General features: G+C 52.2%; 3 protein-coding genes across 4 annotated transcripts; 2 read left to right on the forward strand and 1 right to left on the reverse strand.

Moving 5' to 3' along the window:
• The first annotated feature begins 480 nt into the window (after positions 1-480).
• LOC138064454 (uncharacterized) lies at positions 481-6,782 on the forward strand. 2 transcript variants are annotated; one of them, XR_011137703.1, is made up of 14 exons: positions 484-605; positions 1,332-1,403; positions 1,836-1,907; positions 2,000-2,038; positions 2,792-2,863; positions 3,053-3,124; positions 3,535-3,606; positions 4,039-4,110; positions 4,319-4,390; positions 4,897-4,968; positions 5,443-5,514; positions 5,702-5,955; positions 6,045-6,192; positions 6,403-6,782. XR_011137703.1 is itself a non-coding variant. In XM_068927157.1 (12 exons), exons 1-12 carry the CDS (start codon positions 488-490, stop codon positions 6,758-6,760), a joined length of 1,239 nt encoding a protein of 412 aa, XP_068783258.1. In that variant the 5' UTR covers positions 481-487; the 3' UTR covers positions 6,761-6,782. The 2 variants fall into 2 exon arrangements, 1 of the variants encoding a protein (XP_068783258.1); XM_068927157.1 differs by lacking the exons at positions 3,535-3,606; positions 5,702-5,955 and having other exon boundaries at positions 481-605.
• A 6,232-nt stretch (positions 6,783-13,014) lies between these two features.
• LOC104137785 (gamma-tubulin complex component 3) lies at positions 13,015-15,005 on the forward strand. The gene is made up of 4 exons (XM_009688074.2): positions 13,015-13,162; positions 13,298-13,429; positions 13,809-13,949; positions 14,598-15,005. The coding sequence occupies exons 1-4, from the start codon at positions 13,118-13,120 to the stop codon at positions 14,745-14,747; spliced, it is 468 nt and encodes a 155-aa protein (XP_009686369.1). The 5' UTR covers positions 13,015-13,117; the 3' UTR covers positions 14,748-15,005.
• Positions 15,006-16,632: 1,627 nt separating this feature from the next.
• On the reverse strand, positions 16,633-22,592 carry LOC104138621 (uncharacterized). The gene is made up of 6 exons (XM_068919953.1): positions 22,475-22,592; positions 21,677-21,748; positions 21,125-21,184; positions 19,236-19,307; positions 18,222-18,369; positions 16,633-17,304 (listed from the first exon to the last, which is right to left on the reverse strand). The coding sequence occupies exons 1-6, from the start codon at positions 22,590-22,592 to the stop codon at positions 16,653-16,655; spliced, it is 1,122 nt and encodes a 373-aa protein (XP_068776054.1). The 3' UTR covers positions 16,633-16,652.
• Positions 22,593-25,622: the final 3,030 nt, after the last annotated feature.

Genomic DNA, 25,622 nt, shown 5'->3' on the forward strand with positions numbered 1-25,622 from the left:
GATGTGTGAGTGTGTAACTCTGCGTAAGGATACATGCCAGCTAATAAAGTGAGCGCTGCAGGCAGGCGTGTTTGGTGTGTTGAAAGAGAGGGAAAGAAAGAGGGAGAGGCGGGAGCGGCGGGCAGAGAGGCGGGCTGGGAGCGCGGGGCGGCGGGGGCCGCCGCGGAGGGAGCGCGGGGCGCGGCGGGGGGGCGCGGCCCCCTGGGCCCCCGCGGAGGCGCGCGGAGGGCGGCCGTGAGCTCACAGAGAGCCCCGCGGTGCGTCGCGCTGCGTCGCGCTGCGCTGCGCTGCGCTGGGTCGGGTTGTGTTGGTTTGTGTTGCGGCGGGTGTGTTGGTCTGCGTGGTGGTGTGCTGAGTTGCTGGGGTTGTGTTGTGGTGCGCGCTGTGCTGTGGGGCTGTGTGCGCGGCGCGGCGCGGGCCCGGCAGCGGCGCTCGGCGCGCGTGGGCTCGAGGGCGCCGGCGGGGGCGGCTGGTGGCGGCGGGCAGCATGGTGCGAGCGCGGGCGGCGGCGGCGGCCGGGCGCCGCCTCCTGGTGCTCGTGGCCCTGCTGGCGGCCCTGCGCGCCCGGGAGAGCCGCGCTGCTCGGCGGGCAGCGCCGCGCGCAGGTAGGGCGGGCGGCGGCGGAGGCGGCGGCGGGGCGGCGGGGGCCGGGGGGCGGGAGGCGCCTGCGGGCTGCGGCCGGGGCGGCAGAGCCGGCGGCAGAGCCGGCGGCAGAGCCGGCAGCGAGCGGGCGGCCAGCGGCAGCGGCCCTGCAGCCGCGCCTGGCGCTGCGTGACGGCCGCTCTTCTGGCCCGCGTGGGCTCCCAGCGCTGCCTGGCGGCGAGGGCGATCCGGCTTCCTGGCCGCACGCCGCCTTGGAGCCTCGGGGAGCGGCTGGCGGTGAGTGGTCGCGGGCTGTCCCCGGGAAGACGAGGAGCACTGCTTCTCTCGCGCTGCTTCTGCCTTTGCCTGGCCGGGGGGCTCTTGCGCCCGCGCAGCGGGAACGAGCCTTCGTGTGCCCCGGAGCGGAGGGTTCCCTGTTCGTAGAGCTCCGGCGTCCTTGGTGCATCCCCCTTGCCCCTGGAGGGGAGGATGCCCCTGTTATTTTGTCCCGGGGGTCCTTTGGGGGGCTGTTGGGTAGCGCCTGGAGGGAGGATTTGGGGAGCTGCCAGGTGCCAGCCAACGAGTTCCCCCAGCCCTCCTGCCGCTGGGGGACTCTCGAGCCACGTGGGTGCCCCCCGTTCCCCTTCCGTTCCCTGCAGTTCCCTTCTGCGGAAGCATGTGGCAGCACATAATGAAAGCGTATAATGATTACATACATACATACATACATACATACATAATGATTACAGGTGTTCCTGCAGGCAGTGGCCTTGCAGCTCCTCAGCTGGATCCTGGTTTTGGACCTGTGTGGGATGCCAGTGGTAAGTAGTCAAGAAGCATTCACATCGTGGAACGAGCAGGTTTTTGCAAGGTGTTATTCCTGGGACATTTAACCGAGCGCGTCGTTGGCCAATGCTCAGGCACACAAAGGAGCAGAGTGGAACTCCGAAAGGCTTGAGAGATCTGTGCTGGGTGTTTTGGCTCGCAAAGCGCTGTTGGCCAGTTCCACCGAGCCTGTGCTGCTTGCAGTGCCTGCTGCAAAGCCAGGGGGCAGGATGGGGTGGAGTTTACAGGTTTGGTGAGCGCCAGGGCGTCCTTTCCCCCAGCAGCTCAACATGTGCATGAAGTGAATGAATGGCAGGGAGGGACAGGTGCTAGGGCGTAATTACACGTTCCCATCCCACACGACCATTCAGACCAGAAGGCTGTGCAAATATAAACCAAAAGCTGTTGCCATCTGTGTTTGGTTCCAGAAGTGGCCGAAGCTGATGGTTATCCAGCTTCTCATCTGGATCGCATTGTTGAGCCTCGGGGTCTTCCCAGGGGTACGTAGTCCACTCTTACTGACGTGAAAGAAGAAGAACTTCCTTTGTAATATTTTGTTGACGTGAAATGGTACCTACTATGTCCTCTTCAGGTCCTCTAAGGGCTTTTGAGCCGCGGGGGGACGCCAGGGGTAAGTTGTGAGCGCTTCTTTACTTTGAGAGCTGCCAGGTGCCAGGCAAAAGGTCATCTCTGCCCCTCCGCAGCTTTGAGCCTATTGACCTCCATATATGTCCCATGTCACGACATGCCCCCCCCCCCCCCGCCACTGACTACCATTGCTTTGTGAAGAAGTTGGTAGCTAAGCTTGTAAGGAAAGCGTGCCACCTATGTGTGGGCTTTCTGCCCTGCCTGTAGGCAATGGTTATCGATTTTCTCGGCCGTATCCTGTTCTCGAGGCTCGGGAGGATCCCCGGGGAAAGTGGTCCAGATTTATGCCCTTCACAGAAGAAGCTATTACATGTCAAAACTTTCCTGGTGTGGAGTGTAACTGAATAAGTCCTTGGCTGATCCTGAGACACACAGAAGAGCAGAGTGGGACTCAGGAGGCGTCCAGAGATCTTCCCCAGGGTGCTTTGGCTGGCAAAGCCCCTGTGCTGCTTCCAAAGCCTGCTGCAAAGCCAGCGAGCTTGCTGGAGTTGAGTTTAGAGCTTGTGTGAACTCCAGTGGGTCCTTTTCCCCGACAGCTCCATTCATGCTTACAGCTATACCCACATGGTGCCTGCGCGTGCACCCAGTACACGTTTGCAAGATGCTCACAAGCAGAAGGGCAAGACCAGTGCCTTAGTGTAATTCTAGGTTCCTCGTCATTCACAAGCACTCACGTCTGAAGAAGGCTGTTGAAGTATACATAACGGGAGCTGTTCCCGTCTGTGTTTGTTTCCAGATGTGGCTGTAGATGGTGGTTATCCAGCTTCTCAGCTGGATCCCAGTTTTGAACCTCAGGGTGATCGCACAGGTACGTCATGAATATTTACTTTCTTTGAGAGCTCCCGTGTCACATACAAAGGGTCAGCCAGGTACCTCGCCAGCTTTAGATATGTAGACCTATCTGGGCGTCCCTTTGTCCCTTTCCACGTGCTGCCGTTGACTTGAAAATCTACGTTGCCCGCTAATAGGGACGTTTCTCATGTGTTTTTGATTACAGCTGCTTCCCTGCAGAGAGCTTATCCAGCTTCTCAGCTGGATGCCGTTGTTGAGCCTCGGGGTCGTCCCAGGGGTACGTAGTCAAGTTTTTCTTACCTGAAAGAAGAAGAACTTACTTTAGAATATTTTGTTGATGGGAAATTGTTCCTACTACTTTGCCTGGAGGTCATCTAAGGGCTTTTGAGCCGCAGGGGGATGCCCGGGGTAAGTTGTGAGCATTTCTTTACTTTGAGAGCTTTGAGGTGCCAGGCAAAAGATTGTGGGAACTCCAAGGTGTCCTTTCCCCCGGGAACGCCCACGCATGCTTAGATCTACACCCACGTGGTTCTTGTGCACGCACCCAGTACACGTTTGCAGGATGCTCACAAGCAGAAGGGCAAGACCAGTGCCTTAGTGTAATTCTAGGTTCCCGAGCACTCACGTCTGAAGAAGGCTGTTGAAGTATACATAACGGGAGCTGTTCCCGTCTGTGTTTGTTTCCAGATGTGGCTGTAGATGGTGGTTATCCAGCTTCTCAGCTGGATCCCAGTTTTGAACCTCTGAGGGGGGCCACAGGTCAGTAATCAAGATGTATTCTCTTCCTGGAATGAGCGTTTGTTTTAGTGTATTTTATTCCTGGGACATTCAACTGAATAAGTCCTTGGCCAATGCTCAGACACACAAAGGAGCAGAGTGGAACTCCGAAAGGCTTGAGAGATCTGTGCTGGGTGTTTTGGCTCGCAAAGCGCTGTTGGCCAGTTCCACCGACCCTGTGCTGCTTGCAGTGCCTGCTGCAAAGCCAGGGGGCAGGTTGGGGTGGAGTTTACAGGTTTGGTGAGCGCCAGGGCGTCTTTCCCCCAGCAGCTCAACATGTGCATGAAGTGAATGAATGGCAGGGAGGGACGGGTGCTAGGGTGTAATTACACGTTCCCATCCCACACGACCATTCAGACCAGAAGGCTGTGCAAATATAAACCAAAAGCTGTTGCCATCTGTGTTTGGTTCCAGAAGTGGCCGAAGCTGATGGTTATCCAGCTTCTCATCTGGATCGTGTTTTTGAGCCTCAGGGTCTTCCCGGAGGTACGTAGTCAACTCGTACTTAGGTAATAACCCCAAATGGTGCAAGTGCACGCACCCAGGAAGCGTTTGCAAGATGCTCACAAGCAGAAGGGCTAGACCAGTGCCTTAGTGTAATTCTATGTTCCCCGTCATTCACGAGCGCTCACATCTGAAGAAGGATACGGAAGTATACATAACGGGAGCTGTTCCCGTCTGTGTTTGGTTCCAGATGTGGCGGTAGGTGATGGAGGTTTCTCTTTTGATCTGGACTCCCGATTTGAGCGTCAGGGACATCCTGGAGGTGAGTAGTCAGCAGATGCTCCTTTGAAAGAATAAGCATGGCTTTCCTCAGTTTGTAGGGCCCTCCTGATGAAGGCAAGGTACACAGCACACATCCCGCGACTGAAGGGCAGAAGAACACCTAGGGGGAGTGCTGGTTCAGGCTTCCACTGGGCGGTGGGCTCCTGTGCAGGAGGAGCGTAAACGATCCCTTTTGTGGTGTGGTGCTGAGGGTTGCCTGTTTGTCAAGCTCTGGCTTCCTTGGTGTATGTTAGAGACCCCCCTGGAAGCGAGCACGGAGGGAGTGTGTGTTTGTGCTGGGGGTGCTTGGGGGGGCTGTTGGATAGTGCCTGGAGGGAGGATGTGGAGAGCTGCCAGGTGCCAGCCAACAAGTTCCCCCAGCCTGCCCACCGCTGGGAGACTCTCGAGCTACGTGGGTGCCCCCCGTTCCCCTTCCATTCCCTGCAATTCCCTTCTGTGGAAGCATGTGGCAGCACGTAATGAAAACGTGTCTGTGTGTGATTCCAGGCGTTCCTGCAGGCAGTGGCCTTGCAGCTCCTCAGCTGCATCCCGTTTTTGAGCCTCAGGGGCATGCCAGTGGTAAGTAGTCAAGATGTATTCACTTCCTGGAACGAGCAGTATTTTATTCATGGGCCATGCAGCTGAAGTCCTTGGCCGAGGCTCATACCTGCAGAAGAACGGAGTGGCCTTGGGGAGGGCTTCAGAGATCTGCGCTGGGTGCTGTGCGTGGCAAAGCGGTGTTTGTCTGCTGCTCTAACCTTGTGCTTCTTCCAGTGCCTTGCACAAAGGCAGCAGGCTTGCTGGGTTGAGTTTAGAGCTTGTGTGAACTCCAGCGTGTCCTTTCCCCCGGCAGCTCCATTCATGCTTACATGTGCACCCGCGTGGTGCCCGTGCACGCACCCAGGAAGCGTTTGCAAGATGCTCACGAGCAGAAGGGCGAGACCAGTGCCTTAGTGTAATTCTGTGTTCCCTGCCATGCACGAGCACTCACAGCTGGAGAAGGATAGTGAAGTATACATAACGGGAGCTGTTCCCGTCTGTGTTTGGTTCCAGATGTGGCCGTAGATGGTGGCTATGCAGCTTCCCAGCCTGATGCCAGTTTTGAGTCTCTGGGGAATGCCACAGGTGAGTCGTGACTCTTTGTTTCCTGTGTCCGTAGCCAAAGGTCAGGCAGGCCCCTCTGCTGCTGTGCGAATCTAGACCTGTCTAGATCCAGGCAGGACAACATCCCTTTCCACGCAGCAGAGTTCCTTTCCAAACCCGTGTACCGCCACAGGTATTGTAACCTTTTCTCCTCCGTGTGTGATTCCAGATATCCCTGAAGGCCGTGCTTATCTTCATTTCCCTTGGACTTGTTTTAGTAGCTTTTCCATCTTTTGTTGCCCTCCTGGTGAAGCCAGGGTCCCCAGCACACATCCCCCCACTGAAGCCTAGAGGCACAGTTAGGGGTAGTGATGGTTCAGGCTTTCCCTGGCCAGGGGGCTCTTTTGTCCATGAGAAGCGTAAAAGAACGTGTGGTCCGCCGGTGCCAAGACCCCACAATCAGCGACGGTACCACCATGGAATGTAAGATTTCCTGGGAATCCCAAACCCATAGTGAGATTGTCCAGGAGTGCAGAAGCCAATGACGTATGGAATTGTCTCCTTTCCTCCAGGTTTTGGTGGTGAGAAAGAGGCAAAGGCCGCACATCATAAAGACCTACCAAAGCACCACGTGGTCCTCACGGCCGTGGTCTCGAGTTCCGTATTGTTTGGGGTGGTGTTGACCTGTGTAGTTACTGTCCTGCTGAGGAGGAGAAAACAGTGAGTTATTCCTTTCCAACGTTGTTGCTCCTTTCTATCTTTTAGCAGTGAAGCAGGTGTAGTGATAGTATCGTGGAGTGCCTGGTTAGCTGTTGAGAGCACTCTGTTGAGATGTCTGCTGCAAGATATTTTTACCTGGGCTCTTCCTTCCTAGCAGTGAGTACTCTTTCCTGAAAGGCACTTTCCTGAAAGGCCTTCTCCTTGTTGCAGAAAACGGGCACTAGCTAATACTGCGGCTGCCTCCAACCCCGAAGAGCCACGACCAGAGGAAGGCAGAGGAAAATCAGGGAGAGAAAGGACAAAGGAGGAGCTGGCCATAAAAAATGAAAATCTCAACAACAGCTGGAGTCCGCTTGCGGTGAACTTTGCAGCACAGCTTGCCCAGTTATCTAAGGGCAGGAATGCAAATGGTTCGCTTCAGCCGAGATGCCAGAGCAGCTCAGATGGTGGTTATGGCTCTTGCTCGGCTGGCCGCGTTTCCCTGGACTCACCCCAGGCTCATCACTCCAAGTGTGTGTGTTTTCACTACCAACAGGGATATTGTACTTCGGATGAATATTCCGAATAGAATAATAAAAGTGGTGCGAGTCCTTGGCAGTTTTGGTCCTTTCCGTCTGGGTGTAGCGCACAGCGCTTGTGGCAGGGTTGGATGTGGGAGAGGAGCTGTCGGAGAGTGGCACTGCATCAAGGGATGCCCTCGGTCCCGGCATCAGTGTAGTTTCCCAGCTCAGGCTGTCCTTAACGACAAATGAACTCAAAGGCCCGGATCCTATGCGCTCTTTTTAAAGTGAGCCCAAGTTGACTCCGACCTTTCCAGAGGAGCACAGTAAAACAGTTGCTGGCTCATGGTGCCGGCTAAGCAATGTGCCAACATTTGCACGCTCTTCTTCCTGACCTGTGGAGCAGAGGCAACATTGCCGATTCCAACCTTGCATTCAGCAGGAGCCACGGTCCAAGGGTAGCAGGAGTTGGCAGCACCGTAGCGGTTCAGGAATGCTCTGTTGCAACTCACTGACAGGGGCAGCATCTCTTGCAAGAACTGTGGTGAGCAACGAGAGTGCTGCAGAGAGCCCGAGCTGCCAGATCCTCGACTGAGAATAGGTTTGTCAAATGTCACGTCTACAACCCAAGATGGTTGCTATGTTCCTGTTTCACAGTGCCTTATCCAAAGGTTAACTGTTAGCTCTGTCCATTGTGTTCTGTATCTTGGAGGGCTGGTTCTAGCTGGTTTTGCAGTCGCATCCTCAGCAATGTCTTTCAAGCTCATTTCCAATTCACTCCTGCAGCCTGCAGGCTTCACCTGCTTCAGGCACTAGTGCTAAGCTGGGCTAGAGCTAAATTAGCTCCCTTTTCTCACAGTCCTCCCTTTGGTTGTTAGGAGCATACCTGCCAGATATACACATAGGTGATTAAATTGAGGCTGAATATTGAGTTGTGTGCATAGTCTAGCACATTACTATTTTCTACCTGGAGGAGAATGTGAAATGCTCTTTCTTCTTCTTCTTCTTCTTCTTCTTCTTCTTCTTTTTTTTTTTAAGTTTCTCTTGACTAAGGAATAGTTTTTACCTTTGTTCGTGGAGTGTGAGAGATATTTCGACTTTAGAGATGGCCCCACTCAAGGGGAGATCCTTGTGTACAGGCCCGTTGTTCCTCAGGAGAGTTCAAATGGCTGTCCTGAGCGAGGTCTATTTATACTACATGGATGATGTGTACCATGAGTCAAATCAGGTATGATCTCGCCACGGTGCATATTTGGGAGTCACGTACCTTTCGAATTTGAGGAGGAAGTTGGTCATTCGCTCTCAAGCGAGGACTTCTCACCCGGGCTTTTTTGCTAGCCACTTACTATCAGTCATTTGCATGTGTCGAGATTATTGCTGACCACTTGGGAAAGCAGAGCCCTCCTTCCTCCTCTCATCCACCTTTAGTTCCACTGTGTGGGGCATTGACTCTCCTTGGCAGGAGCTTTCACCCATCCCATCCTGAATGGTGTTTTTTGGGCTAGATTTAGTAAGAATTGCCAATCTTGTTTCCCCCAAACTGGAGATCTATTTCTTGCCCCATTCAAGGTTTCCCATTGACAGAACCATTGTGTGGCACGGGCCTGCACACCATAAGAGTCTACCCATATGATTTGTGCTCCTTTCTGTGCTGCCAAAACTACTGCTCTAATTCTCCTACTTGTGCCCTGCCTTCACCTTCTTCTATTACTTGCCACTGGCAATATCTAGTGCAGCGGCTTTACATTGCCATACACCATATATCCTTTTTGCTGTGGCATCAGTGAACCAAGTGTTTTCTGTTGGTGTATCCTCAGGGAGGGGCGGTGCATTCACAATTCGTGAAGGTTTAAAAGGTTGTGGTAACACCAAGGGGCCTGTATCTGCAGGCATCTGTAATTTGGAAGCCTTAGTGTGTCCTTCAGTTCACTGCGTATTTTCTGCACACCTGTTAGGTAGGCCTACCATTTTCTGACCGTGGGTTTTTGTGCAACTCCTTGTGGGGGAGCAGTCCCCTTATATTGCTTCTAGCAAATTAAAAGGTCCTCTAGTTGCACACATTGTCCCTAGTGTATTTCTCAACTTGTTGAACTGCCCGGACTAAAGGGAAAAGTCCTTTTTCCCATTCAGAATATCATTGTTCTGTTTCCTTAAATGCGGTAGAGCTAAATAATGAAGGTCTTTTGGTTTGACTGGGGCCGCTTTGGAACAGGTTACAGTAAGTAGCATACTCAGCGAAACCCCATTCGGTTCTAATAGGGTTGCGGGGGGGGGTGTACTGGTCCCAATGACTGATCTGTTTTTAATTCTTCAGGTAGAGTGAGAGCGCCTCTTTGTGTCCTACTTTCCACTCCCAGGGTTTGCCTTTCCTTAAGCGTGACTACAATGGACGAGCAATGGCAGAAAAGCCAGGTACATGCTTCCTCCAGTAGCCTAAAGTTCCCATTAACTGTTGTAACTCCTTCCTTGACTGGGGCATTTGCAGCTCTTCAGTTGTTCTTGAAAAAAAGGTGTCTGGCGGAATCACTGCGCTGCCTGCTATCCACCAACTACCTAAAAATGTTGCTTCCCTACTTGGTCCCTGACAATTTTCAGGTGGAACCTCAACTCTACTTCATTTAGGGCTTGCCATACTGCTGCTGCCGCTGCCCCCACCTTCTCAGGGGAAGTTCCTCTGATCAGGATATCATCTACGATGTTTTGGTACAGTTTTACATCTTGAGGGAGTGGGGCTGCCTGTAAAAGTTGAGCAAGTGCAGCATGAGCAATCTTGGGTGAAAGTTGATACCCCAATGGGGGGTCTGTGAAAGGTATGTTGTACTCCCTCCCAAGTGAAAGCAAGCTTCTCCCCTCCTGCAAGGGGGCCATGAAGAACATATCCTTCATGTCTAGCGCCGCCATCCATGGGTGTGCAGCTGCTTGTAACAGAGCTGTTAAGTTTGCATTATTTGGAACAGCAGCTGTTCATGGGGCTCTATTAGCGTTCAGGCACTGATAACGAGTTCTCAAACACCACTTGCCATCTGGTTTCTGAACTGGCTAGGTAGGTGAGTTATGCGGGAGGTGAGTTTTGGAGATCATTTGTCGTTCCTCCAAATCAGCTCTGCCTTCAGAAATTCCATTTCATACCACAACAGAAATCAGATATTGTGGTAGTACGTTAGTAATTTTTGAATCAGGGAGCGCAGGGGCTGTGCGAAGTACACGCACTGTAGCCTCCCTATTTCTACTGGCGTTGGGGGCAAGGTTTGATCTGAAGGATCACACAGTGCAGTCCAGCAGGTGCCAGCTTCGTCCTTTTAAAACCTCGAAACTTGAAATATTTGCATTGTGATCTTTAACTGCAAAGCCAGTGGTCGACATGTGCCTCTTGCCTGGGAGCCATAAATTCGCCCTTGTCGATTAGGCACACAACACTCGCTCCGTTCACTCTGGTAATTTTCACTCTCTGATGTCTGGGGCACACACCTAGCTTCTTGGCGTCTTGTGTTAGTACTGAAATGTGTGCTCCCGTATCTATTAAAACTTCACCAATTGTCGGTGCGGACCAACGGGAATCAGGATATATGGGCCATTACCACTTCTCCACTGATAAGCCTCCACTTGCTGCACAGGCAGACCCAATTGCCTTCCAGGCATTACTTTTTTTTTTTTCCCCTTCATTCCCTGCTATTCCTCCCTATGGGGGAGGGGGAGGAAGGGGTTGTCTCTCTCTCTCTGAGAGCTGGCACTGAAAGAGTCAAAGTAAGCTCCCCTCTTCGGCTGTTCTCTTGTTTCTGGGAGGCTTCCATCAGACTCCAGATTACTCCAGTAGGTTGACCTTGGATGGTGAGGCTTCACGCTGGGAATGCCTAGGGCTAAGGCTTTCCTCCACAATCCATTTCTCAGTTCTTGAGATTCTGCTCACAGGTCTTCAGGCTTATTTCCCTTTGATTTAGCTTCTGTTCCCTGGGGGGTACCTGCATCACTGGTCTCTCCCTATGATCTCTTTCCTGGGGCTCCGGGTTTGGTTTTTCAGCTGTTGGATTGTCCCAGCCCATCTCAGGGCTGTTGTTAACGATGCCGTGCGTTAATTCTGCTCATGGAGGGAGCTGCCTGCGGTTTCAAAGGCAGCAACAACTCCATTGCCTTTCTACCTTCTCTTTCTTTCTTTAGGTCCTGCTCCTTTCTATTCCTATTCTTTCTTTCTTGATGTGCAGCTTCTAAGCAGGTACCTAGCGTCTTGCAGATAATTCCTTTCCCTTTTCTATCTGTTGCGTGGCTCCTAGTTACCTTTAGGCCCTCTTCAACAGCTTCCCCATTATGCTAATTACCATAAGCCCATTCTTCTGAGAAGGGACTTGGGTTCACTCCATGCCTCCCTAAATACTTGGTGATACTGCTACCCAGCACATAGGTATAGGAGAAAATAGCTGAGCGCACCTTTCTGCGTCTTCCCTCAACCTGGGCATTTTGCTTCCCCACAATGCTAAATCACCCAGGCTCCAGGGTTGGTTAATAAATACATGCAGCACTTGAAGGGGTCAGTTGGTTCCCCCTGCTGTGGCTGGCTGTAATGCTGCTGGATGAGGTAAAACATTTGAAATCATAGGATAGAGTCCAGCAGCTGGTAGAGTGGAAAGAGGAGAAAGAGAGGGCGAGGGAGCGACAGCTAAATCTTTAGGAGGTGAGAGTGAAGAGGGAAGAGGGTGGAGCGGATGCTGCGGGTGCACTCCTCGGGGCACTTGCATCTTCTACAGCGAGAGTCACAACAGCCCTCCCACTTGGTCTCTGCAGCAACTGACATAGGGCTTTGGCAAAAGAGCCCCTCAAACTCCGTCTAAAGACATTTCAGTTCAATAGCCCTGCGTTATGCATCTGTCCTGCCTGTCCATGGGAAGTATGGTGCTGGGGTGACACTCATCTGCTGGGTTAACCTGAGATTTCCTTAATAGTCTCTGTCTTCCTACGAAGACCACGAGAACTTGCCCTTCTAAAGGAGTCCGGTCATTAGCATGCCTTGGATAGTCTCTTATACTGTACAGCCACTGAGTGGACTGCCAGCTGCATTAGCAGAGGCTACATGTTTGGCTTGCTCTGGCGATGCTTGTCTTGTGTGAACAGGGTGGTTTAGCCAGGGACCGCCCTGGGCCCAGGGAGTCCCTTGCATCATGTGACACTCCAGCTCTTCCTCCTTTGGTCTCTCTGTAGGGCAAAAGGGGTGTGACTGCCTCACAAGAGGAAGAGGGGAGCAAGAGGAGGAAAGCATGTCAAGAAGCAGCAGTCAGAATGTGCTCATAGCTTCCAATCCTTGCTCACTTGTTCCAGGTGCCCCTTTGATTATTACTATCATTATTTTGGATGGATGATGAGCTTTGATAGGTAGAAATCCATTTCAGATGAGATGTACCTTCTGAGGCTTCATTTTCTGCTGCTCTGTTTAGTAGTCTGTATGCACCAGTCCTCAGCAGGCAGTAAGTTTTGGGAACATATATAGCTAGGTGTATCTGAATGGAGGATGGATGAGCTACGCCTCCCATCTCTGGAAAGCTGCCCATTCACAATACGTGAGAACTACTGCGAGAGTACCGACAGCTGTTTAGTCTCCCCAGGGGAGACCAAGCGCTTGCTCCCCTGCCACAGCGGGAGAGTCTCTTCAGTCAGGTCTCCGTCTTCTCCCCGGCGGGGAACCAATAGTTGTGCTTTGGTGTAATCTGAGAAAATCAAATTCCTACTGCGTTCCATTTGCTTTCTCAGCCTTTGCAAGTCATTGCTGTTAAGGACTTGCAGGAAGTGTCCTTTTTTCAGGCCCTCCAGCTTAAGTCTAAGGGCACGAGAAGGGGCGATGGGTGAGCAGCTGCGGCTGTCAGGATGACTTGCCAGTGGGTCTCTGTGGTGGCAGGAGGAACTCAGCCTGCACCACCTGAGTCATGAATTCCCCAGTCGCGTCACGACCATCCTCCGTTTCGGGCTCAGTGTAACTGAGTAATGCAAATTATGCTGTCTGTGGCTTGAAGGCTAATTACAAGAGATCTGAGGAGAGTGGAGGAAGAAGCAACTGTGGATTTGTAGTCTCAGACTTTCAACGAAAAGAGTGCAAGCAACATTCACTCTACTTTGGTCTCTTGGGGGGCTGCAGGGGTCTTTTTCTCTTGTGATGCTCTGCAGGTTTTCAGCACCGTCTGATCGCACAGTCAGTGTCGTTTTTGGCTCTGTTTTCAAGGAGTTCATTGTGCCAAGTTCTTTGATCTTGGGTTAGCAGCTAGTATCACAGTTACCATGCAAGTTTAGTGGCTGTTTTGTGGGGTATTTGGTTTGGCTAAAAAAGCATTACCAAGCTGGTTTGATGGCTATTGCTGTCCTTTTGGTCTTTAACATGCCATCTCTTTGAATTTTTTACAGAGCTTTCTGGGGTGCTGCATCAGTGTCACGTTCTGGCATCAGAAATGGTCCATTTCATTCATCAAATGCAGTATTACATTACATTTGAGGTACACTTTATCCACCCAATTGATTGCTTAAAAAAGAAGCACTTTTAGTATCCTGTATGTGTTGCGTGTGTTAAATTTCAAAGAACTTTGTCGCCTAGCAAATTAAAACAGCCCCATCCTGAATCATTGCTCCAGGTACTGGAATGTTCATGGGATGAACTCTGGAACAAGGTCCAACAAGCGCAGGACTTGGATCACATAATTGCAGCTCATGAAGTTTTTCTGGACACAATCATCGCTCGGTGCTTGCTGGATAGTGACTCCAGGGTAAGTCTTACCTCTGCATTAAGCTGCAGCTTTGTGATCTTGGCTCATGGCTTAGCGACTCTCCCCTATTATGTTACAGGAACCCTGGGAAAAGTCATTTTTCTCCCTCTGATATAAGACTATTGTGGGAGGCTTTGTACCTAGTCCCTGCACGCACTGATGGGTGCCGATTATAAAGCTTGCTGCAACGTGAGGCCGTTGCTCTTGGTCCTAAGAAGCATGCAGCTTCAGGCAGCAAGGGACTTGGGGCTTTGCAAAATGGTCTGTCCGGCTGTGTATGAAAAGATTCAATGTTTGCATGTTCCAAAGAGTGGAAGGAAGTTAAATCTCTTTCACTGTAGAACTCCCCTCAATGTTTTGCTGCTGTACCATCTCACAGGTACTTCTCAACCAGCTTCGGGCTGTTTTTGATCAGATCATTGAGCTCCAGAATGCCCAAGATGCAATGTATAGAGCTGCTTTGGAAGAGTTGCAGCTGAGGTTGCAATTTGAAGAGCGAAAGAAACAGCGTGAGCTTGAGGTACAGTAGTGCTATCACTAGAACATGGCAGGTAACTGAAGCAGCTGTATATGGTTTTTGCTATCTAATACTCAGTGGGTTTCTGACAACATCTAGAGCTGAAACAGAAATGGACAATGTTGTTGGGACAGGCGTCAAAGTCATCAGTAGTAATGTAGAGAATTCAAAGAAAAGCCCTGCATGGCATTCTTCATGTCTGCCTTGCCCCAGAAGTCTAGGTGAATAGATCTTGTAGTTGGCTTTGGAGGACAAGACGTTTAGGGCTGTTTTAGGTGAAGGAAATGGAAGCAGCTTGCAGATTCTAAACCTTCTGACAATGAATGCCGTAGCTCCATGCCTGCCTCCGAGCTGTCCATCTGTGGGAAGTGCGGTCCTGGGGTGGGACTTTGTTAACCTGACATTTCCTGAATAGTCTCTGTCTTCCTACGAACATTGGGAGAACGACTTCTGTAACTTTTCCTTCTAAAGGAGTCGGGTCATTAATACATCTTGAACAGTCTCAGTGTGCTGTACAGCTGCTGAGTGGACTGACAGGTTCAATATCAGAGGCTATGCGTTTGGCTCGCTCTGGCGATGTTTGGTTAAACACAGTGGTTTATCCAGGTGGAAGGTGAAGCTCGACCTGTTATTTGTTTGGTCTCTTTGTAGGGCGAATGGGGTGTAACTGCGTCAGAAGAGGAGGAAGAGAACAAGAGGATAAAAGAATTTCAAGAATCAGTACCCAAAATGTGCTCGCAGCTTCGCATACTTACTCATTTTTACCAGGTGCCCCTTAGTTCTTTCTGTAGATGGATTTGAGGTTTTGATACGTAGAAATCAATTTCAAATGCAGCTTAGATGTGACTACTGCATTCCTGTGTGCCATTTTTTGGATGTGGTCTTCAGTTTTGCGGCTTTGTTTAGAAGTTTGTATTCACTGTTCCTCAACAGATTTTTGTGATTAGCTGTGTTCCCCTGACAAAGAGGGATAGGCTCTTCATGTAGGTCTCCTCCTTCTTTCAGGAGGGGAAGGAATGGTGGGGGTGTCTTGGTGTAATCTGAGAAAATCAAATTCCTACTGCGTTCCATTTGCTTTCTCAGCCTTTGCAAGTCGTTGCTGTTAGGGACTTGCAGGAAGAGTCCTTTTTTCAGGCCCTACAGCTTAAGTCTAAGGGCATGAGAAGGGGCGATGGGTGTGCTGTTGGGGCAAGGTGCACAGAGTACCTTCTGTGAGGGGCCTTATTCTCCCGTTGTCTTGCTTGCTTACATCTGCTTTGAAAGCTCCCAGTCCCCAGCCAAATCAGCTCTTAGTTTCCAGGGAAAGCACGTCAGAGAGAAAGAGAGGAAGGGACACAGCCATCTGTGCCCCAGCAGCATGGCTTCTGGCATTTGAACCCAGCTCCACTGGCAACCAAAACCCTAGCCCTAGCTGACCTCTTGACCTTCACACAGGAGAAATTTGGGATGCCTTGGGAATGATATCCCTCTTCGGAACCTTCCTGCAAAACCAGCCTGGCCCAGTGGGCCTTTTAACCTCTGTAGCTACTGCCTGAAGTAGGAAATCCTGCCCAAGACATTTTGGATGATACTGAGTTTGACCTCGTGCTCTTGGGGCTGCTTTCAGCCCTTTCTCATCCCTCTTTGCATTTCAGCTTCTCAGGGTACAGTGATTTCAGAGCATTAGAGTGGCAACTCAGCACCTGCTCAGCATGCAGAATGCACTTCCCCCCACTTCTGTCTGGCAGTCTGCACCATCAGATCCCCTTCTCTGTTTATTGCCTATAAATTGTTGGGCAGGTCCTCCCCAGCCAGCCTCTGTCATGTCTGAAGGGCACTGGGTGCTCTCCCCAGAGATACGTCCACACGAGCATTTCAGCAGAGTGAGCTCTTTCAGGAGTGAGCTCTTGAAGTGAGTCTTCCCATGCTCCCTGTCTCCTGAGCTTTGCTCCATCCTGTGCAGAGCTGCTGCAGGTGGGGCCTAGCACAAATAGGTTCTTTGGAAGCAAGCAGTGGTTTCCAGCTGGTTTGGCCTGCCTTGGTGCTGCAACCTGGGAACACGTGGAGGTGTGCTGTTTGCATGGCTTGGGGTCCTGCGTGGTCTCCCAAGTCTTGTGGGGCTGGCCTGGGAGGGCCGGGGCAGTGGTGCTGGGGCAGTTGCCCTGCAGCCCCCAGCGCGGGAGCCCTGGGACAGGCTGGAGAGTGTTGGCCAGGCAAGGGGGCTGCTCTGCTTGAAAGGCTGAGCTGGCTCTGCTGGAGGACCCCAAGTCTGCTCAAGCGTGCGTGCAATCAGTTTCTGTGGCTGCCCTCGCTGCTGTGGAGCTCTCTTGGCAAGGGGATGCAAACAACGCTTTAGCACTTCGCTCTGCTCCTGCAATCACTTCTCTCATGCTCCATTTTCTCCCCTCAGCTTCTCAGTACTCCTCCTTCCCTGCTTTGCTCTTTCTCAAGTCCTCGCAAGCTGCCCTTAGCCCTCAGAGGAAGGAAATCCCTTTCTGTGGAAACCTCCCTGCTTCTGCAGAAGCTTGGGCACTCTCATTGTGCTTTAAACCCTGCGTCTGCACAGCTATGCCCATTACGGCCTGAGGACGGAGCAAACAGTGGCCAAAAGTAAACAAAAGTAAAGCGGGTAGCACTATTTGGTTTTGAATTTAACTTTGCCAAAAAAAAGAAAGAAAATGTTGGGCTCCCTTCTGCTGCAGCAGGATAATTTATAGCTATTTATTATTATATAATCCTTGGCTGCTTCAACAACTGGACCAAAATGCCTACCCAGGTCTCAGCTGGTTCCAGTTGGTTGCAGTGGGGCTGGTGGGAAATGTGGGCGGGGGGCCAGGGGGGCGGGGAGGTGGTTTTCGAGGGTGCTGGACAGCACTGGACACAGCTGGGGCAGTGCTGGGGGGCCGTGAGGGCCTCGGTGGGGGTGGACGAGGTGGGCGGCTGCTCGCGCGTGAGGGGTCCGGCTCTCTGGGGCGCCAGGGCGGGCGGGCTGGTCTTCCAGGTGTGGGGGGCAGCCGTTGGTGTTGGGTCCAGTTCTCCGGGGCACCGGGGCGGGTGGGCCGGTTGGGCCGGCTGTCTGGGCGCCAGGGGTGGCTGTGGGTGTCTGGTCCGGATCCCAGGGCTGCGCGGCGGTGCCTGCAGGGAGAGGCGGCTGTTCAGGACACACTGGCTGTGGCTGACAGGGCGGAGGAGAGCCTGGACCTGCCAGGAGTGCAGCAGCCCCGCGGTGTGGACGGACTCCGAGGGCCGCAGCTCCGGGCCCCAGTAGCCGCCTGGCTGGGCCAGGCCAGTGCTGATGCCGGGGTGCCGGGCGAGCGGCGTGCAGCCCCCATGGTGCCTGGCACCCTGCCTCTGAGTAGGAGTTGTGGGGTAACGAAAGCTAGAGAGAGAAAACAGGGCACGCTTGCCCCCACACGGCTTTGTTTTTGCTCGCCTGCACCACCCACCCGAGCGTAGTGTCCTCTCAAGTTCTTCTTGGCACATACCGTGTTGACCTGCCTTCTCTGCACATGCTGGTGGGGGGAAATCTAACTCGGAGAAACTGGGGGGACTGAAGTACTGCACAGTACGCCAGAATCAAGGACAGCCACAGAGCCTTACTTCTCAATGCGCCTGACAGAGCAACAATACTCAACTGATAATACTGTACTGAGAGCCACTACCCTGACTAATACTCAGGGTATCCCCAAGGAAACAAGATCACAACTTCTGCTCCAGTGAACACCCTTAACGATCGCTTTGGAATATGCATCCAAAGGACGAAATCCCTGTCTGTACTGAAAACACACGCGTTGGGTGTCTCCCAGTTCAGATGTTACAGGGTCCTTTTCCAAAGCTGTGCCTAGAGCTGGGAAGGAGTTTTCTCCACGATCTGAGTTGCTCTGACAGCTAGGCTGAGGAGCACATTTGGAATTAATGGCGTTAGATAACAAGGTGATTTCTGTTGTCCAGTTCCCTCGTAGCGGACTGTAGCTATTGCAGTGCTCGCTTGCTGTGGCTATCTCGCCCTTCCTTGTTTATCTTCCTGACTTGGCTTTGCCTTCGTCTGTCGTTGGGATTTTTCTTTTAGCGACTGTGTCAGTATTAGGGAATACTGGCAACAGAAAGAAAGGGGTTTTTAGAAAAGAATACTCATTGCTATGAACTAAGGGGCCAAATAGAAAAATCTTACACCGGAAATCTCAGTGGAGTACCATCAACAGCTAACTTTGCCCTCCAGAAGACTGCATCTGTAAACTCTCCCTTGCTAATAGCAGCTGTCTAAGACAGAATTTTAGGAAAAAAAAGCAAACTCACCGTCTCCTCTTCCTCAGCAGCCAAGTAACTAGGCAACACAACACTGTCCCAGCCAAGAGGATACTCAAGACTGTTGTGGTGAGCACCATGCGATGCTTTTGTACGTCTTTTGGCTCTGCAGCATCTGTGCTTCTCTCACCGGCCACACCTGGAGGAAATTACAGAAGGCCATATGTTACTGTGTTCTGCACTACTGATAACCTCACAACGTGCTTATGTTCCCAGGAAATTTTCTTTTTCCCTTTCTTAGCACCTCTGAAGGCCTGAAATCTCGGGCTGACTGCAATGCTTCCTTGGTTTCAGTAGAAGCAAAGGGAACTCCCAAGTCATTGCAAATCAGTGAGCTTTGGAGTCTCTCTTTAGCCTCTCTGCCTTGTTTACGTTCTGGGATGGCCACAATCCAGTTTTCCCAATCGGATGGGAAATCGGTTTGCTCCCCCTTTCTGGCAATCCCTTACATTCCACAATTCTTTTGGTGCTCTCTCACCTTTCTGAGGCTTAACAGTGCTGTTACTGGGAGGCATGCTCTGACCCTTTGGGACAAGTCGTCCCACTGAACAAGGCTCATTAGGCCAGAAGGAGAGCATGCGGGCATGCTCATCTGGTTCACCAATAACTCCTTTGAGTGACGTGGACAAAAGCCATCCCGGGTCCAGGGAGCGCCGCCTCAACTCTTCCCTAACAAGTCAGCACCCTCGCCCCCGGGCACAGAGTCAGCCTCTCTTGGGCTCCTGCTTCCACTGCCAGTGACACTGGTATTCCCAGCTACACCATGGCTCAGCTCCAAGTGAAATGGTGCCAGCTGCACTTCCCAGCCCAGCAGCCAGGCTGGGCTCCTCTGGGGTGGCCTGTGGCAAAGGACACAATTGAACCTGGCTCTCCCCCTTTGCCTTTTCTCCAGCACTGGCACCACCTCCCCTTCCTCCGCCTTCTGGTCTTCCAAACACCACTCCTATGCTCCAAGTCTTCAGGACTCCTCTCTCACTTAGGCATCCCTGCAAGACTGCTCAGTACCTCGGTGCTTTGGAAAAAAGGCATATTTCCCATCGTGGAGGGTTTCTCCTGGCTCTGACACACTTGGAAGCACTGTCAAGAATGAGAGAGAGGTAAAGCCTCAGCATTGCTCAGGCACCCAGCATGCAGAAGGACGGGTGAGGTTCCCTCCAAACCCCTGCCTGACCTGGGAATCAGGGCATCACCTGGGACCTCCTTTCACAGCAGCGATCCCACTTGGTGCTCCTTTTGTGCCTCTGGGCCTATAGAGACTCCCTGCAAGTTCTGAGATGCACGTACGGCAGGAGGTCAAGTTGATTAAGAGTGATGTTTCCTAACCTGTGCTCAATGTGGTTAAAACTGCCTTCTTCCCCAAATGGCAAAGCTCCAAAAGGCATGGGAGCTGCATGGTGTGGGAAGTGAGGCTATCTAACAGGACCCACAAAGGTCTATATGCACATCTCTGGCATACTAATTGGAATCGTCTCCACACACCAGCGACAAAAGTCATCTTCAGAAAGCCGCTCCTGGCTTCTTGTAGAACACTTGTGATGCCCTAATCCTTTAACATTTGGCCGCTGACACGCTGTGCAGGAGGGGGTCCCAAGGAAGAACCCGCTTGACACACAGGGATTTTGATTTCTTACACCAGATGACAATGGACAGCAAGCACCTGGCATGCCTGTTGCTTGAATTTGTTAGAAAAGGGAGCTAATTTAGCTCTAGCCCAGCTTAGCACTAGTGCCTGAAGTAGGTGAAGCCTGCAGGCCGCAGGACTGAACTGTAAATGAGCTCGAGAGACATTGCTGAGGATGCGGCTGCAAAACCAGCTAGAACCAGCCCTCCAAGATACAGCACACAATGGACAGAGGTAATGGTTAACCTTGGGATAAGATAAGGCACTATGAAGCAGGAACACAGCAACCGTCCTGGGATGTAGACGTGAACCAATCAAAAGAAAAGACACCACCGATGCAGTAAAGAAGACTGAAAGAGACTGTCACTAGCAGGCAGGGAAATTTGACTGTAAGGAGTATAATTACCCCCAAATGTCTTTGTTCAGGGTCCCTCCCCGGAGGCACCCAGCTCGAGCTATTACTTTGCTGTAGCGCCATTTAAGCAAATAATTAAATTCACTGTTAGATGTACGTGAGACTCTGCTCCTCGGAAACCTAGGGTCGAACTATTTCCATAACAAACTGCCTCTTTCTTCAACAGAGACTGGCAGGTATCGTTACACTATGGTACTTGTCTCAACCTTCCACTCTGGAGCATTTTGCAAACATTTACCGGGTGCCTGCAAGGGCACCATGTAAGTAGAAATCCAAGCATGCTGGGAAGGGATCCCCTGGAGTTCACATAAGCTGTAAACGTAATGCCATCATACCCCCTGGCTTTGCAGAAGGCACTAGAAGCAGCAAGTCAGCAGCACAGGGGCAGGAGGACTTGCCAGCACACCTTTGCGAGCCAAAACCCCCAGCGCAGATCTCTGAAGACCGCCCTAGTTCACACACATAGGTCGTCACAACTGTGGAGAGGCTGGGACCTATTAGGCGGGACCTGCCAGCTCTCCTTTGTTGAGGCACTATCCAACAGCCCCCCCAAGCACCCCCAGCACAAACACACACTCCCTCCGTGCCCGCTTCCAGGGGGGTCTCTAACATACACCAAGGAAGCCAGAGCTTGACAAACAGGCAACCCTCAGCACCACACCACAAAAGGGATCGTTTACGCTCCTCCTGCACAGGAGCCCACCGCCCAGTGGAAGCCTGAACCAGCGCTCCCCCTAGGTGTTCTTCTGCCCTTCAGTCGCGGGATGTGTGCTGTGTACCTTGCCTTCATCAGGAGGGCCCTACAAACTGAGGAAAGCCATGCTTATTCTTTCAAAGGAGCATCTGCTGACTACTCACCTCCGGGTTCAAATCCAGGGTCCAGAGGAGAAGAGAAATCTCCATCACCTACCGCCACATCTGGAACCAAACACAGACGGGAACAGCTCCCGTTATATATATTTCAATATCCTTCTTCAGATGTGAGTGCTAATGAATGAGGGGGAACACAGAATTACACTAAGGCACTTCTCTTGCCCTTCCACTCACAAGCATCTTCCAAATGCTTACTGGGTGTGTGCACAGGCACACCACAGGGGTACAAATCTAAACATGTCTGGGAGTTGCTAAGGGAAAGGATGCCCTGGAGTTCACCAAACCTGTAAACTCCACCCCATCCTGCCCCCTGGCTTTGCAGCAGGCACTGCAAGCAGCACAGGCTCGGTGGAACTGGCCAACAGCGCTTTGCGAGCCAAAACACCCAGCCCAGATCTCTCAAAGCCTTTCGGAGTTCCACTCTGCTCCTTTGTGTGCCTGAGCATTGGCCAACGACGCGCTCGGTTAAATGTCCCAGGAATAACATCTTGCAAAAACCTGCTCGTTCCACGATGTGAATGCTTCTTGACTACTTACCACTGGCATCCCACACAGGTCCAAAACCAGGATCCAGCTGAGGAGCTGCAAGGCCACTGCCTGCAGGAACACCTGTAATCATTATGTATGTATGTATGTATGTATGTATGTAATCATTATACGCTTTCATTATGTGCTGCCACATGCTTCCGCAGAAGGGAACTGCAGGGAACGGAAGGGGAACGGGCGGCACCCACGTGGCTCGAGAGTCCCCCAGCGGCAGGAGGGCTGGGGGAACTCGTTGGCTGGCACCTGGCAGCTCCCCAAATCCTCCCTCCAGGCGCTACCCAACAGCCCCCCAAAGGACCCCCGGGACAAAATAACAGGGGCATCCTCCCCTCCAGGGGCAAGGGGGATGCACCAAGGACGCCGGAGCTCTACGAACAGGGAACCCTCCGCTCCGGGGCACACGAAGGCTCGTTCCCGCTGCGCGGGCGCAAGAGCCCCCCGGCCAGGCAAAGGCAGAAGCAGCGCGAGAGAAGCAGTGCTCCTCGTCTTCCCGGGGACAGCCCGCGACCACTCACCGCCAGCCGCTCCCCGAGGCTCCAAGGCGGCGTGCGGCCAGGAAGCCGGATCGCCCTCGCCGCCAGGCAGCGCTGGGAGCCCACGCGGGCCAGAAGAGCGGCCGTCACGCAGCGCCAGGCGCGGCTGCAGGGCCGCTGCCGCTGGCCGCCCGCTCGCTGCCGGCTCTGCCGCCGGCTCTGCCGCCGGCTCTGCCGCCCCGGCCGCAGCCCGCAGGCGCCTCCCGCCCCCCGGCCCCCGCCGCCCCGCCGCCGCCTCCGCCGCCGCCCGCCCTACCTGCGCGCGGCGCTGCCCGCCGAGCAGCGCGGCTCTCCCGGGCGCGCAGGGCCGCCAGCAGGGCCACGAGCACCAGGAGGCGGCGCCCGGCCGCCGCCGCCGCCCGCGCTCGCACCATGCTGCCCGCCGCCACCAGCCGCCCCCGCCGGCGCCCTCGAGCCCACGCGCGCCGAGCGCCGCTGCCGGGCCCGCGCCGCGCCGCGCCGCGCACACAGCCCCACAGCACAAACCCAACACAACGCACCGCGGGGCTCTCTGTGAGCTCACGGCCGCCCTCCGCGGGGGCCCAGGGGGCCGCGCCCCCCCGCCGCGCCCCGCGCTCCCTCCGCGGCGCCCCGCCGCTCCGCGCTCCCAGCCCGCGCCTGCTGCCCGCCCTGCCTCCTGCTGCCGCCCGCCACCCGCCCCGCCGCCCCCGCCACCCGCCTCCCTGCCCGCCGCTCGCTGTTCTGCGTGCTCCTTGAGCTGGCCAAGGGGGAGCCGTTGACAGGCGTAAGGGCTCCAGTGACAAGCCTGTGCATCTCTCAGCACCCGTGAAGCTATCATTCTGCCTCCTGGTTTCTTACTGGCACTACTCCCTCCCTCATCTTTTGCTTTAGACTAAACATTTCAGGCCTCCTTGAAACTTGTGCATAGCCTGAAACTTTCGAAGGGGTCGTGTTCCTGTACATTTTCCTTAGTGCTCCTGGTGGCTTTTGCTGCTCTCAGGAAGGAGGAGCTCCTAAAACACTCACACATCCTGGCCCGGGAGGCTGGCCTTTGTGTGCATGCCTTGAATATCTTCCCACCTTCCCCTCTCCATGTTGAGAAGGAGAAACCTGGCCACTTGAGCATTATACTCCATGAGCAATGCTGCAAGTGTCATTCCCCCCGAGAGACCCCAAATGATGTGTCTGCACCGAAAGATTGTGCAGTCTGGCAGACCTGCTTGCCAGGTCACTTATGGAGACCTCAGGAGATCATGGATGCTGTCTGAGTTGTGGAAGAACTGTAGTGTGTGCTTCTGGCCTGGCTTATACTCAGTCTTGCTCTGAGGCTGGAAGAGCAGCTTTACAAAGAGCAAGATCTTAAAAGTTCTTAAGCTGAAAACGAGAGGGGGCAGAAAAGAAAGGGAAGCTGCCTCCTACTGCCTGATCCTGCTCCATTCCCTTGGGGGAATCTTCTTTGAGGCCTTCCCACTGTCCCCTGGGTTTCCCTTTCCTGTGCTGCAAGTAACAAGTGTCAGGGAGGCACTCTTCTGTCTTCCTCATTTTCCCCTCCCTCGTTCCCTGTGCTCTTGCTTACCTAAGAAGAGAAGAGGCTAAGGCAAGAGGAGCAAGTGTTGGAGGAGAAACTGAAGACTCTCAAGTGTAGCGGCTCTCGTGTGCTTAGGAGTGATTGGGACCTTCCAAGCCCACTTTTTAGTGGACATGATCATAGGATCTCTGAGCAGGTGTACTGGCTCAGTCTTGAGCTCTTTGACCTAGCTTTGTTTATCTTAGGAAAAAATAGCTACACAGGGATGCACTTTGTGGCGTGGCAATGTTTACGAAGGTAGAGGTCTATGTTTAGCAGACCTTTGCAGCTGGTGGGAGCAGAGAGGTAAAGTGGAAACTTCAGCAGCCATGGTAATCCTTGCTGGTATCAGTTTTGCACGTTTGCTGTTACAGGACCAGAGCTAGTAGAGGCACGCGTTCTGCGTCTTTTCACCTATGTCCCCCCTTCACATAAAATCCAAAGCAGTAACTCCTAGAACAGCTCGCGAGCTTCTCTTCTCCATCCATTGCTCATCTGTTCTCCATGGAAGTGGCTAATACTCAAGCTGCTCGCCTGTCTTTCCCTCCACTAGTGTAAGCAAGTCTTCTGCTTCTTCCTTAATTCTTTAGGCAACGTTGTGATCGAGAGATAATGATGCCTCTCTATAGGGATTGATATCTCTCAATATTGAGAGTGGTCAATGTCAGTAATCACTGCTGCATGCTGAGAGCACAGCTGGTCTGAGAGTGAAAGCTATAGATGTCTGTTGAGATCAAAATGTCAATGCCTCTCAATAAGAGTTGGAACTGACAGGCATTGATGCCTCTCAATATCGAGAGGTACTGATGCCAATATGTGTCGATGCCTACTGATACCAAAATCAGCCTGAAACCGAAAGTAAACAATTACTGTAAAGAACATTAAAGATCATAAAAGTAAACAAATATAGGTTCAATTTGTTTTTGTGTTTTTCAGCTTTCCTTTTTTCAGCAGGGTATGTAATACACATTCTAGATACCGTTTTTGTAAATACTGCTACATCACCCTGAGGAATAAGTTAGTCAAACTGTTGATAATACAAAATAGCAAGGGATTTTTTGAAGGCAGAAAATGGAAAGAAAAATATCAAAGCAATTATTAGTTGGAAGAATTTAAACTGTAAAGTTTCTTGCATACCAGGAAGACTTGTTGTACTAAGACTTTTGTTCTCAAAACATGTGATTGGCACTTAAGGAACAAAAGTGTTCAGTATAGAACTTAGTAAACTAAATGATCTTATTTTGAGGAAATGAGGTGGAATGAAAGATACTCTTTCCTGCAGAATAGAATCATTTACCAGAGAGAGGTATGAGTTAGATAAATCTGACTTGTAGAAGGACCTTCCTCTCAGTCGAGGTAGGTAGAAATTCAAATTTTAATGCTGTAAACTGAAATTCAAAGGGAATTCTGTGATCGTACACAGATGTAAATACTCCATGTAGCCTATGTATATTTGGGGCAAATTAATCCTGTCCTAAAGGTCAAAAGAAGAGAAGCACATCATTTTATAGGAAGCTGGTGCAGAGCTGCTTGATGAGCTATTGGCAAATGGGAAATGTCTTTGAGCTAATGCAAGTGAAGTCTATACTCATTCAGCCCTGTGCTATTTTGATGGATTTCAGTCCCTCTCTTTCTAGGAACTCAGAAACCATTCAAGCTGCAGTAATCTCTGTAAATTTTCTTGACTGAGAGGCACATCAGGACAAAAAAAAAAAAAGATGAACCAAAGTCCCATAAGGATGGCTCACTTTGGGACTTACACTTTTCTCACTTTCAGACCTATTCAGTGGGATATATATTCCTAACAAAACAGTCTATTAATTGTCTCTGATTTCAATCAGATGAGGAAAAATCTGCCTCTGCCCTACTTCTGTAA

This window comes from Struthio camelus, chromosome 1, assembly GCF_040807025.1.
Source record: "Struthio camelus isolate bStrCam1 chromosome 1, bStrCam1.hap1, whole genome shotgun sequence".
Classification (NCBI taxonomy): Eukaryota; Metazoa; Chordata; class Aves; order Struthioniformes; family Struthionidae; genus Struthio; species Struthio camelus.